The following is a 14,174-nucleotide window of genomic DNA, read 5'->3' as shown; positions in this document are numbered from 1 at the left end:
AACCAGCAAAACACATTATCATTTTATTATGCAATTTCCTTCTACAAGAAAAAAACTCTAAAAATATAAATACGAACTCTCTAAAAAATACTCAGAATAGAACTATAATCTTGTTCTTTCAAACAGGGACCAAACTTGTTCTGTAAAAGATGATGGAATAAAAACACATGTCTTCACGTCTCCCAGATACAGAACATTCACAGATACATTTCTAGAGAGAGGTGTGGGCTGGGACTGGGGAGGGAACACCCTCTTTCCAGGCTTCTGGAAGCAGACTTTGTGATCTATCAGGGTAAAGCTATGGGCTGAATGGGGGTATACAATGGGGCTGGAAAGAAGTGGGGGAGAAAAAGGCTCCCAGGCCCCAGCTTCTTAAACATAGAAGTTAGATTCTCCATTCCTCCCCATTTGCCTGATGACCCTCCCCGCCCCCGCCCCAATGTAGATCAAGCTACCCAAAGACCAAGCCCCCAGAGGATCCTGATTCATTGTGAAGGCTGCCATGCTACCGTCCAGACTGCTGGGATGGTCAGTGAGCCTGTTGGGACACTAAATGGAAGAGCTGAGGTGAATCGAAGCCCTCAAGAGGATTTGTTCCTGCTGGTCCCCCTAGCACCAGGCAGCATCTGCAGCATCCAAGACACAGCTCAGTCCCAAAGGCCCTCCTGAGGTAGCAGCATCACTTCTGTAGCTGGGAGATGACCAAGATTCTAGGAGTTGGTGCAGGCATCCATGACACCTAATTCAACACCCAACACAAGTCTAAAGTACTCAGAAGTTTCCTTTTCAGGGGTCCTGGGCCAATACGATGGGATCTTTTGGCTAATCCTGGGCCTGAGGGCCAGGACTCTAGCAGTATCCTGGGTGCTTAAGCAAGCCAAGCCTCATGCTGTTGGTCCTAGGCAACCTTATCACTTAGTCCCAGAGAGAAGCTACCAGCTGAGCTTCCCATCAGAGGAACAAACCAAGATTCTGGCTTGGAGAGCTCAGATTACATTGGACTTGCTCTCTAGTGTATGCTTAGGCTTTCCACTCCACAGCCTAGACTCTCTCTATTTCAGGTTAATATCACAAGTCATTCTGGGAAAATTCATAGGTCCTCAAATGCTAGTCCTAAGGACTTCTCTGACTTCAAGGTCAGATGTCACATCCTTGGGATGTTCTTGGAACAAGGCACATGTGCTACATATGTGTTAACCGTCCTATATACTCCATCGGGGCCTTCAGATGCCTGGCTGCACGGTTCCTCATGAGAGGAAGAGACAGGACTTTGCAGCGAGATGAAGTCTTGTTCTCTGTGGCAATGGAAGATGGGGTGAGAGAAGAGGGTCAGAGGGCAGAGGTGGCTGGAGCCATACAGCTGCTTAAGCAAGTATATGAGAGGGGAACCTCATCCCAGGGATCCCGGCGGTCAAGGCCTCCTATTCTGGTTCTGCAGGATTTAGCTCAGATGTCTGCTGGTTGGGAGGAGGGCAGCATGCTGGTGATGTTGAACTGGAAAGCAAAGCCTGTGTGTCCCAGTCTCCCAGATGGGAAGCCCAGCAGGCAGCCAAGGAAAGACCACAGGAAGAAGAGCCAGATGAGTGCTACAGGACCTGCCCTGGCTGGATGCACCATCCCCAGCCTCCTTGTGGGGCTCTGACCTCCTTGTTCGAGACTAGGGATGTCCTCTTCTGGCTACAAAGACCCTTGTGGCTGGGATCACTACAGAGTCTCCTGGCCACAGGAAGACAGCATGCTAGGGCCCCTGGAGGGAGAAAAGAACCCAAAGCAAGTTAACCTGGAAGGCAGGAACCGGTCAAGGGTTGATAAACCTTGCTGGTTCCTTACACAGATCCTGCCGGCAGAAGCAGAGGAGGATCGTTATCACCCGGGTAAAGGACAGAGGCTCGGGGGATATCTCTGGGCAGGCCTGCTGCTGCGGGGAACTCAGGACCCTTCAGCACACTCACAAAGAAGCACTTTCACTTCCACAACCACTTTGCCGCCACGGTCCTCACCGCATTCCAGTCTCTCACATGCTCCACCCTGGCTCTCACACATACTGTTCCCAGGCCCCGGCACTGCCTCATTCTTGGTGTGGAGTGGCCTGAGAAGCTGCTCTGATTCTCAGTGACGCCCTTCTCAGTCCTCACTTTACTCTTCTCTATGATCTCTGCCCTTGGCTCTTACAGGACCATTCCATGTTCCCAAGCTCTCCTCTTGAACATTAGAACACTCTCTGCTGCTTCCGCAGGGGCCTGCCAACCTCTATCTTCACACACGTAGCAAGGAACCCCAGCACAACTGCCCATACTATTGTCCGAAGTGCCTACCCAGAGAGGCAGGGGTATATCTCACTGGATGGGAAAACCCTGGAACCCTGGTGACGAGGTTCAACCTTTGAGGACGTCCTCAAGGTCCCAGGCCTTGGAAGCACCTTTTCTGGCCCTAACCCAGAAACAGAGGAAAGATGGTGGCTAGCGGTTCACATGGCCTGGAGGCTAAAGGAAGTATGATGAGGTTGTGGTCAAGGTGCAGCTTTCCAGGCCGGATCCCATCACTTAACCAAGCCTACCATTCCTCCCTAGCTGTATTTCCTTCAAGGCAGGCAGTCCTTGGACCACTATGGAAGAAAGGGACAGGATCAGGACTTGGTGGGGTTGGGGGTAGATAAGAACAGACAGCATATGCATCTGATCAGACAGGCAAAGAGAATTCCTGCTGGATCCATCCTCCTAGACCGGTGGCCCTGTAATTCAGTAGGAAGCTGGGACAAGCCTGAGGGTAGATGCGTTCCAACAGCAGCCAGAGGATCTTACAGAGAAGTAGGATCGATCAGAGATGCCACCCACATCCTTTTGCCATTCTGCAGACTCCTTCACTGGGACTACTTGTGGCCATCTGGTCCCACAGCAGCTCAGGTTGAAAGTGGGATCTGCTGTGCCTTCCACGAGGAAGATGGGGGCATGGCAGAGTTGGGACAAAGGACCGGTGGGCAGTGGAGGACAAAGTGAAGAGCGTGTTCGGCTGGGAAGACAAGACACACTACTCAAAGGAGAGCAGGTCTGGGTGAAGGCCCTCGTGGTCAAGACTGGAGGTCCGTGCCCGCGGAGGCGGGCTGCTGCTCTCCCAGGACTCAGCCAGGCTGATGGGGCTCAAGCTGAGCTTGAGGCCATTCCTCTCAATGGGGCCCGGGGAGGAGGCTTTTCTGCACTCAGTTGCCTTTAGCTTGGATTCCTCCTGGCTGCTCTTGTGTATTAGGTCAGGTACCAAGAGGGACACCTCACCATTGGGCAGAGCCTCTCCCTTATCTCCCATTTCAACGGTAGATTCTGGCCTCGAAGTATCTGCAGAGGCAGGCTGAGCAGTGGGTGGGGAGTCCTGGGCCTCCCCGGGTGACAGTTCTGTCCCATATTCGAGACTGCTTAGGACGGGCTGCGATGAGATCAGCATGTCTTGGGTGGTCTTCAGGGCCCGAGGGGTTCGCTTCCGGGTTATGGGAGGTGGAGGATCCAGCAGAGGGAAGGCTTCTTGGACTGACCTGCAGGACCATGAGAATGAGCATCCAAGCTTTATGATGGCGAGACACCAGTCTATACACATTCTCAATTCTCTACTCCAATTGCCCCTTCACTGCCCCCCACCCCACCCCAGGTCATGCTTCCTCTGCTGAGCGCTCGTTCTGGGTTTAGGGTGCAGATTTTAGCAACTTCAGCACAATTAGTTATGGGGCCGTTCCCTCCTCATTCAGTGCTCAGAGTGGCACCAAGTGCTGCCTCTGTGAGGCTGGATAAAGATCCCAGTCATCTCAGAACCCAAGTCCCATTAAAGGGCATAGGTGTTGGAATCAAGGCCCAGAAAGGAGCTGTTGGATGGAAACGGAAGTAGCTGTAGCAGGTTTCTCCCTTCCTACCAGGCACTCAGTCTGCAGCAGCAGTTCTCAGGAATGGCTGGCATCAGAACCCATGTGGGCAAGACCAGGGTTCAAACTCAGTTCCAAATACCGAGAGGCACAGCTGCCTCTCTGAACTTGGGTAATTTGCAAATGAAAATACATTTAAACCTGGCATGGTGGCTCCCAGCTCTAATCTCAGAAAAGCCAAGGCAGGAGAATTGCTCTGACTTTGAGGTCAGCCTGGGCTCGACCGTGAGTTCCGGGCTAGCCTGGGTTACAGTATGACACCACGCCCAGGCCGGAAGCGCTTCTCTGACTGTGGAGTCTGAAGTGGGCTCTCATCAACACAGGCCTATCTCTCTCCACTTTCCTTGACAGTTGCTCATCCCCTCCTTGAGTCTGTTCTCTCCCGAACTCAGTGTCGTTTGTCCATGTTCCTACGTCTTCGAGTGGGATAAGGGGCAGATGAGAAGACTCACCTTTCATCCTCCAGCCAGGCTTCACAGGCCGCATCCTCCCCACCAGGCAGCTGGGCCCCAACAGTCTTGTTAATCTCCATCACACCCACACTGCCCAGGCTTGAGGACTCCTTTCTTCTCAGGAGGTCATTGACCTTGGCCCCCATGGCTTTGCCCAGGTTCTTAAGGTGCTGGCTGCTGCCCACCCTCAGTCCTGGTCCTCCTGGCTCTGCAGAGCCAGGGGTGACGGAGCTTGGCGCCGCAGATCTGGACAGGTGGGGGAAGGAACGGCTGGACTGGAGCTTGGGAGTGAGGGCTGTGTTCAAGTTCTCGAACATGCTGTGGTCAACTATGAACAGAGGAGAGAGGAGACAGGTGAGTGGAGGGGAGCAGGACGCTGGACTGTGCCACTCAGCCTCCCTTCGTTTATAGCACACTCATCGCCTCACAAAGCTTTGGAAGCTTCTAGTAAAGATGCTTTTAAAACTTTCCAGGGTAGTTTTTGGGGATAGGACATGGGACCAAAAATTCCAGTTGTTCCCCACCCTGGTTAATCAGTGACTGACTCCAGTCGTAAAAAGTCAGGCGTATTCCTTTAAACCAGCCTCCTTGACTCGTGGCTTGACTTCTTTGGCCTTAAGGTCACCAGGCCCTTTGAAGCAGAGAGAAAATGAGGATGACATAGTGAAATGTGACATGTTTACACTGTGCTCTCTGTCTCAGGCACTGGAAACAGGGCCGGCTATAGGAAGGACAGACAGGGATCTGTGTTGGGAGCTCCCTACTGAAAGCCACATGTGTGGCACATTCTCCCCGTGGGGTGGGTATGAGCCAGCAGCTCCTCAGGTCTTGCGGAGTGGAACTTGGGAGAATAGGCAAGCTTGTGGACACAGGGGCCAGACAATCAATCAGACCCAGTGTGTGCCACATGAACAGGGCCTTGCTTCCAGTGAAGTACAAATGTCTTGACAAACCCCTGTCCACTTGTCCCCATGAGAATCCATTAAAGGAGCTCATTAGACCAAAGAGAGGCTCAGAGTAGCAGCTGCAGGCCTGGCACCACACTAGCTGTGGGTTGGCTAGAATCAGAACTCAGGCCTTCTAACCCAGAGTCCTGGGCTCTTTCCTCTACTTGGGTCATGGAATGGCTAAGGAAGAGGGTCCTCTTGGGACCTCTGTAGGGCTTGAACAGTTAGCTTGAGGGTTGGCTTATTGGATGGTAAATATTCCCAAGGCTGAGGCCACACTCCATGTATCTTTGTATTTGCATCTTCAACACCAAGCTTGGGCCTGGTACTCAGCAGGTACTCAATGAGCATCTCAGATGAACTGCCCCAATTCACATTGCCGGTGGAGACTTAGGAAGGCTAAGACAGTAGCCATGAAGTCTGTTGTTGAAATGGCTGGAGCTCCAGGCTGTTTGCTATGCTGCTCAGACACGGGGTGCTGTATAACTTTATGACAACTTGACACTGCTAGAGTCACCAGAGAGGCGGCAGCTTTAACTTAAGAAAATGCCTCCATAAGATCATGGCATAAGCAAGCCTATAGAGCATTTTCTTAATTAGTGACTGATGGGGAAGGGCCCAGCCCATTGTGGGTGGTGCCATCCCTGAGCTGATAGTTCTGGGTGCTATAAGAAAGCAGGTCGAGCAAGGCACAGGGAACAATCCAGTATGCAGCACCCCTCCATGACCTCTGCATCAGCTCCTACCTCCAGTTTCCTGCCCTGTTTGAGTTCCTTTCCTGACTTCCTTCAGTCATGGTCTATGGATATGAAAGCATAAGCTAAATAAACTCCTTCCTCCCCAATTTGCTTTTGGTCATGGTGTTTCATCGCAGCGATGGTAACCCTGACTAGGACATGCTGACACCTGGGCATTCATATTCTCTCTGAAAATTCATCTAGGTCATCAAAATAACCAGACTTTGAGCCTTAGTTGTCCATGGCCATTGTTCTAGCTTTGTTGTCTATCTGGATGAAGAGAGGTTGCATGTGGTCCCTGGGCTCCCATTGTCAATACGTCTGCTAAGGGTCTATCTCAGTAGACCTTTCCTAAGATTGCCTGAGGATAAGTCTTCATGTTCTGTCTCATTTGTCCTGTAGTGCTGAGTTCCAGGCCAGGGGGAATGCTTCGCTTTCTGTGATTTGAGTTGAGAAATCCCAACTGAATCAATCACCTAGATAACTTATATTGGAAGGGTCCCTGGGTGGCAGAGAGAAAGCCATGGGAAGAAGAGTGGAACTCTCACCCATGGATGGCTTCCATAGTCTTCACCTCTGAGTAGCCTTGACCCATGGGCACATTTTCTCATGGAATATGGGCTAGAAGCTCCTCAGGTCTCCTGGGGTGGAATTACTGTGTGGTGGGAGGGACATGCCAGGGAATTTGGGAGAAGTCCCGAGCAGCTTGGACTCCAGATGTGCACCTATCACACTGGCAGAGCCCTCAGGCTACCCCACAGCTGCTCCTGACCATTCTCTTAAGAGTGTGTCTTGTCATGTCATCCACTTTGGCATAATTTGCCTATCGTGACCCAAATCCATTCATTTTATTTACTTAGGCACTCTGCAAGCTAGCTGAGGTTATTTGGAAACTAATTTCACTATTCCTCTCCCCCCTTCCATCCAGAAAGAGCACAGAACAGAAAGGAATTGTATGCAATGCTCTATAGGTATGTATTAGGAGCAGCAAGTTCTCCACTGTTTCCTGGATCTCATAATTCTCTGGCAGTTTTTATAATGTCAGAGCAAGCACACTCATTTTAAAAGGCAGAAACACTAAAACTGCCCATCAATGTGATTCATAAATCACGGGGGCCTATTACTTCCAAAGCACACCTTTAACAAACAACTTAGATGATGCCTCATTTGGATTTCCTGTACTTCTCTACTTTTTATAATATAGTCTGTGGAAGATGCTAAATTCCTCAGCAATTTAAAGTCTGTTCTATGCTTTCTTTTTCATTACCTCAGTTTTCCTGGGAAGTACACCTGGTCTATATAACGGAAGGGGAAGATCCTTGGAAGGGGCTATAGAATCTTAGAGTGCTCTTATTATCCACAAGGCCTTGCATAACAATAAGCATTTAATAAATCAGTTTAATTGAATTTGACTTTTATGTGACTTCTTAAAAAAAAAACAAAAACCCCAAACCATCTCAACTATGGGTTGAGAATATAAGGAAGTCACTCAAGCTGTCTCTAGACTTGTGACTCCAGTCTCAGAAAGCACTCAAGCCCTCTCTGTGGCAGTGGTCCCGAAGGCTTGTGAGCTCAGGCTAGGAAACATGGTCTTCTCTGTAAAGCTGGCCTCTGTAGTCCCCACAGTGAGTCCCTTTCCCCGCTAATGAGCCTCTCACACTCTGTGCCTTCAGCCCCGGGGACTCGTCTTGGTGACTGACAGAACAATGATGATGGTGTGAAGGATGACTGGATCCCAGCAGGGAAGCCCTCCCAGCAGCACCCCATAACATGCACATACTCAAGCGGAGGGTGACGTTTGGGAAAATACATCATCCACAAGGAAGAGGGGATCTTACCTGTCCGAGAAAAGGACTCGAAAGGCAGGTGGGGAACAAATGAGAGAAAGACACGTTTATGTAGTGACCAACCACTGTGAGAGAGGTTATCTCCTGTTTGAGCCGTCAGCAACAACCCACGAAAAAGGCTGTGCCACAAACCACAAACCGTTTTAGCAAACTGTGCAAAGACCGAGTTCCCACAAACTCTCCGATAGCTAAATCAAAACAGGGTTGTGTTTTCAAAACAACCAAAAGCCAGCCTTCCCAGTTTCCCTCTGGACATTTTGGGCCCCCGTTACAAGAATTCTATCTACATAGTTAGTAACGGAAACACTTCTAAGCCTGGTGGACCCTGTGCATATAGCTCACATCTTTGCTCCTTTCACACATAAACTACTACATTGCAGCCAGGAAGACATTCATTCATACACTCTAACTCAGTCTAAATTAACAGTACTAAAACCAAGTGGCAGAGGCTGCTGCCCACCACACAGGCAGCTGATGGAGAAAGGGATTCAAAATCACAAAGCCTGACTCCCAGACCCACGAGCTTTGTTTACACCATGGTGACTCAAGGGAAATGGCCAACAACCTTAGAGCCACCAAAATATTAATGTTAATTTACATTGTAAACATTCTAGCAGTCTAAACCAACCATGGGGAGAAACAGAAGGGAAGTTAGGTTCCCCCATTCCTTCAAATGTTCAAGTAGCTGGGAATAAATGCTCAGACATGCTCTACAAAATTGGCCAGAGTTGGGAGTTGAGGATGGGACTGTTTTTTGCAGCTAAGGTAAACACATCACCATTTACATCCAAAGCACTTCTACGTATCTAAGTTGATGGGCTTTGATGATGTCCAGAATGGGACACCTGCATCTAAGGGTCACAATCACCTTTCATTCTTATTCTACATCCTCCTAAGGTGCCAGGTTGTTTTATGGGAAAGGACGGCAGAGAGACAAAGCGGCCCCAGAGTCCACAGTCTCATCAGCACACCGCCTTAATAAGCAAAGCAGGATGGAGGAAGCCACTTGCCTAAAAGAGCACCAACAATTAGAAACAATAGCTGATCCCTAAGCTTAGGAAATATATGTTGAAGTGTTTAGGTATAAAAGGACATGGGGAAACTTACCTCCAAATTGTTCAGAAAACAAGTAAACAAACAAAACACATTAACTGCGAATGTTGCTCAGTGGTAGAGTGCTTACCCAGCATGCATAAGACCTTGTGTTTCATCCCCAATCACACACACACAGACAGACACACACATACACAGATGCATACACACACAGATGCACACACATACAAATACACACACATTCATGCATGCATACACACACATATGTACACATAAATTATGACTGGAAGAGGAACTGATAACACAATGGGATAAAAATGTTAAAACAGGAAGATCTAGCCACACAGTCTGTGGATGTTTCTGTACTAATTTTGAGTTTTGCACATTTTAGAAATTGAAATTGTTTCCCAAAAGTATCTCAAAAAGCATACTCTAAACAATGTGATCAGTAGAACAAAACAACACAGATATTCAGTGGTAGAGGCCAGGAAAATAGGAAGAAGAAAAGCAAGACGGTCACTCCCACCCAGAGGACGGAGGGTCCCAGACGTGGGAACACAGAAAAGTTGACACTCATAGAGAAAATGGGGGACAAACACCACCACTGTTATGGCTCTATGATATTTTTCCTTCTGTCTGGGCATTCTCAGCCAAGACGGGCCACCGAGGAATGACAAACAAACAAACAAACAAACAAACAAAAAAAAAAACAAAAAAAACTCCCGCCATTAGCTCCCCATCTGAAGTGTAGGTGGAGGAGACTTCCTGCCGTCCTGGGAGATACCTGCTCACTCCATCGGTAACTTCTTTTGCTATGCAGTGGCTCTTTAATTTCATGCAGTTCCATCCTGGGGCCATTTCCCAAGTGACCGGGAGTTCTGCTTAGAAAGTTCTTGACTATGGCTATGATCTTGAAGTGTATCTATGTTTCCTCTAGCAGTTCCAGCATTTCCGGTTGTGACTGTCTCTGACCCACTCTGAAGAGACCTTTGCATGAGGTGAAAGACAGTCTGATTGTATTCTTCCGCAGTGGGGGCCCGGTTGCTACAACTATTTGTATTTCCCCCACTGTATGCTTTTGACACGTTTGTCAAAAACTAGGTGGCTACAGCTTTGCCACTTTATTTCCATCTCCCCTGTTTTATTAGTCTAACACCTGTGGAAATTATAATATTAAACAAGGGGACGCAACTCAGAAATATTAAAAACTGGACATTTTTTTTAGGTGCAGATTCTAGTTTGTGATGTATATAGATGGGTGTAAAGGTGGGTAAAGCCAGCAGAAAACTTGAAAAAGGGACCCATAAATAATAAAAAGAGACACTAAGGATAGTGGGAAAGGACAAAGGGCACATGTATGTCAATGTAGAAAGGTACTGGGAAAGGTTGTGGGACTTGGGAGATTAGAGGGGGTGGAGAAGGAAGGAGAATTTACTAAAACATACTTTGATAAAAAAATTCTATAATGATAGCGAATCCTTTGTTATATTGATTCAAAAAATTTAAAGGAAAAAGAAAACAAAAAAGTAGTTAATCTATAATGATAGCTAATCCTTTGTTATATTGATTTAAAAAATTTAAAGTAAGAAAAAGAAAACAAAAAAGTAGTTAAGTTTTTAAAAGGCGAAATCGTCTTGCATGCAAGACAACTACATCCATCTTTTAAACTCGTAACCCCACTGGCTAGTGGAATTGTGGGACCTTGTGATGTCAGCTGCATTCAGAATGTTTACTGTCCAGACAATCTGGCCAGCCTCCCGGAGCAGGTGTGTGACCTCCGTAGCTTGTGGTGGTCGGAACATGGAGAACTTCTCACTTCTCAGCGTCTCTAGACCTCGAATCTCTTCCTCTGCCCTGAGTGCTTTTCCTGACATTATGTCCTCACTTGCCACCAGCTTGCCAGGTAAATGCTGAAGTCACCAGGACTACAAAGGTGGGGGATTCTGTTCGTTAAACTTCTTTGAGTTGTGTTTGGAAAACATGGTCTTGTCAGATCACACTATAGGATCCTGATTGCTTGAGGAAGCCAAATAACATAGGGGGAGAATATAAGTTTTCAAAAGACTGCATTCCTAGTCAATGTTGCTGACTATCTCTGGCAAGGGACAAATGGCAGAAGCCTTTGTTGCCACGTTTCTTTCCCCAAGAGCCAGCTTCTGTATGAAATCTCGAGGTGGTGATCTGTCTACACAGGGAGCCGGCTCTTGCATTAACTTGGTCTTAAACTGGGGGAAAAAAGCATTAGTTAGTGGCAGGTAGTAGGCTAACTGATGAGCACAGGCAGGAACAAAGGTAGACACATGAAGACTTGTCAACTGAAGTGTGACCCTAGCTCTTCAGTGTGACCATCACTTGGAAGCTGAGAGAGGCAGCTTCTCAGGTCTCCATACCAGATCCAGTGGTTCAGAACAAGAGGCTCTAGGGGTTCCCATGCACACTAGAATTGAGCTGTGCTACTGTGGAAGTTCTCCTAAACATCCATTTGCCTCTACAGAAAACATTTTAAAATTTACCTCTTAAAAGCTTAGCTCTTGCCATGGAGGTTCAAGGTCAATCCACTTTCTCCCAGACCTACTTGGTGGAGATCAAAGCCATAGCCTCAGGCATGCTTGGCAAGTGTTCTCCCACTGAGCTAACCCCTAACCCTAGACGGCCATAACCTTTTCTTAAGTGAACTTGTCACCTGAGATTTAGTAGCTACTTTAGTGTACAACATGCATCAAAGACCCACACACCCCCTCTGACTGAGGGCGTGAGATGTTTCAACTGGAGAAGGTGACTTGCTTCTCCTTCTCAAAGGGATCATGCAACTTGCCTATGTAAACTGTGACCAGAGCTTCCCTCTTGGAACCTGTATCCCAGAGTCCCATGAAAAGGAGGTTACACGTGATAAGCAGGACCATCAGGTGAGGGGTGGGCCAGGGGAAAAAGTGTCCTCTGAGCCAAGTCTTCACAATAAGGTTGGAAACCAAGGCTTTCATTGTATTACACATGACCTTTACTACTACGTCATGCCCCCGGCCTGGCCAAATCTTATAACCTGGTTCCCAGAGGACATTTTTTAGGTTTGAAGAAACTGCTCCATCTATGACTCCCTGGGATACCACCTAGAACAGGTCTGCTTGTTTGACTCTAGAGGTCACTGTTTTGCATTAGTTTTGATATCCCTAAACACACAGAAGGTAAGCCTCTAAAGCATGTCTTGGAAGGTCCCCAAAAGAGGACTCCCAGTCTTGCTCAGCTCACCGTTTCTATAACCCAGACATTGTAAAGATGGAGATACCCACTGAGGCTTCCAGACCAGCTCAGGACCTGCTACCCCAGTACCAAAGCAATGCTCTCCAGCATGGGGTGCAGAGCCAAGTGCCCTCACCAGGTGAGGCCTTCTCCTCCTCTTGGCAGGGATACGAGAGATGCTAAAAGGGGACAGACACTGTACCCCTAAAGGGAAGGGTGTCTGCAAGTCCACTCACCACATGCTGCTTTTTAACCTGTACCTCCTGTAGTAGAGGCCCACAGGCCCACAGAGGCTTCTTGTCTTTTAGTCCTCTCTGCCAAGCTCTTGTGGAGGGCCAGTTTCTGTCTGACTCGCCTATGGAGCGATTAGAATGGGTACTGAAACTGGAAAAGTTGGCGGCAGCAAGATTACAGGTTGTCAGGTGTCTACCTGTCCTTGCCTATCCTTAGAGGAGTCAGAAGTCAGGATTTCTTTGCACAGGGCAGGTTCTGTCTTCTGCCAAGACACCCAACAGCTATTTTCACCAGCGGGAAAAGAACGCAGCAGGAACAGATGTCTTGGCCTGTTCTTCCCATCCCCTCATCATCCATGGCCTCTCAGCCACCGTCGAGGTGGGACTCGGGTCTGGTGAGGTCGTGGCTGACTGCCTGCTTCTCCTGACTGCCCCCAGCCACTTCCCTCTTCCTTCTCCTCAGCCCCAACCTCAGACCCTGCCCTCTCCTTTGCAGACTTGGGGAACGCCCAGAATGGGGAGCAGCTGAGGCGAAACTGCACCATCTACCGGCCCTGGTTTTCCCCTTACAGCTACTTCGTGTGCACAGACAAAGAGAGCCACTTGGAGGCTTATGGGTTCCCAGAGGTGGACCGGGAAGAGGGCAGAGGCGACAACTGCCTTATTGAGGATGTGGCTGAGAGTGTCTGCTCGTCTTCCTCCTCCCAAGAGAACACGTACCCCAGGGAGGCCAACAAGAAATCCAAGCATGGTTTGGAGTCTATTACATCCCAGGACATCCTAATGGCTTCCAAGTGGCACCCAGCCCAACAGAATGGCTACAAGTGTGCGGCCTGCTGTCGCATGTACCCCACTCTGCACTCCCTCAAGAGCCACATCAAGGGGGGCTTCAAGGAGGGCTTCAGCTGCAAGGTATACTACCGCAAGCTCAAAACTCTCTGGGGCAAGGAGCAGAAGGCCCGGCCAGGAGAGAGGCTCTCCTTGGTCAGCTGCCAGGCCTTCAAGTAGTCTGCCGACACCTCAGGTAAATAGGGACGAGGCCTACTTATGCCTCTGGAGAGGTAACAATAAATTGAAGTTAGTCATAGTATTCTCCTGTCAAGTCTGGTCACCCTCCATCAGCTGCTCTTCTTGGTACCCCACGAATCTTCATCACCTCCCATTATTAGTGGTTGCCCCGCAACACCAGACCCACCTCTTTGTCCTCCTCGCCCTCTCTCTCAAGGGAAACACCATAGTTGAAGTCTGAGAATATCCACTAAGTGGCCATTAAAGGAAGGTGCCCAGACTAGCTGTGGCGGCCTCCTCTGGGAACCAATAAGAGACACAATTCCTAGAACACACTCGGTCAGAACTCTGGGGTAAGAGCCTGGTCAGCTGTGCCATGTTCAGCCTCCATGGTGACTCTGAAGCAATTCAGATGTTAAAAAACAAAACAAAACACTGCTCCAGGGTGCTGGTCTACAGGATCAGTCCTTGCCCACACTGAGGACAAAGGGCAGAGGAAGAATTCCTGTAGTTTGAAAGGCATCTTAGATACTAACCTTTTGAGGGAATTATACCTCTGGGGAGGACAACGTGACTCTGAGCATAAGTCAGGAAAGAGAGAAGGAGGGTGGACCATCTCCACCACATGTACCATGCATGACTACGCCCCAGAGTGGGTACGTCTTGCTGAAGCAGACAGAATTATGCTTAACCCAGCGGATATATTTCCATGGCTGTTTTGAATCATGTCAAAATACAGTTAATCATGTGCTAGCA

The 14,174-nt window shown here is 48.7% G+C and overlaps 2 protein-coding genes across 4 annotated transcripts in view; one reads left to right on the top strand and one right to left on the bottom strand.

Annotated features, from left to right (window-relative positions):
- Positions 1 to 535: 535 nt before the first annotated feature.
- C15H1orf226 (chromosome 15 C1orf226 homolog) overlaps positions 536 to 14,174 on the bottom strand; it is a 300,724-nt gene continuing 287,085 nt past the window's right edge. For 2 of the 3 annotated variants that reach the window (XM_028864336.2, XM_028864337.2), the window contains exons 11-12: positions 4,357 to 4,684; positions 536 to 3,523 (exon numbers count right to left, since the gene is read on the bottom strand). In XM_028864336.2, the coding sequence (XP_028720169.1) occupies positions 3,028 to 3,523; positions 4,357 to 4,684 (824 nt within the window). In that variant the 3' untranslated portion in view covers positions 536 to 3,027. Of the gene's footprint in view, positions 3,524 to 4,356; positions 4,685 to 7,878; positions 8,071 to 14,174 lie in introns of those variants that run through there. The other variant, XM_028864339.2, reaches the window with a different exon arrangement.
- Spata46 (spermatogenesis associated 46) lies at positions 10,681 to 13,500 on the top strand. The gene is made up of 2 exons (XM_037211282.1): positions 10,681 to 10,843; positions 12,907 to 13,500. The coding sequence occupies exons 1-2, from the start codon at positions 10,741 to 10,743 to the stop codon at positions 13,416 to 13,418; spliced, it is 615 nt and encodes a 204-aa protein (XP_037067177.1). The 5' UTR covers positions 10,681 to 10,740; the 3' UTR covers positions 13,419 to 13,500.

The sequence above is a fragment of the Peromyscus leucopus genome, chromosome 15 (genome assembly GCF_004664715.2).
Source record: "Peromyscus leucopus breed LL Stock chromosome 15, UCI_PerLeu_2.1, whole genome shotgun sequence".
NCBI classification, from domain to species: domain Eukaryota; kingdom Metazoa; phylum Chordata; class Mammalia; order Rodentia; family Cricetidae; genus Peromyscus; species Peromyscus leucopus.
The sequence above is the reverse complement of the archived record's forward strand: the minus strand, read 5'-3'. Positions and strand labels throughout refer to the sequence as shown.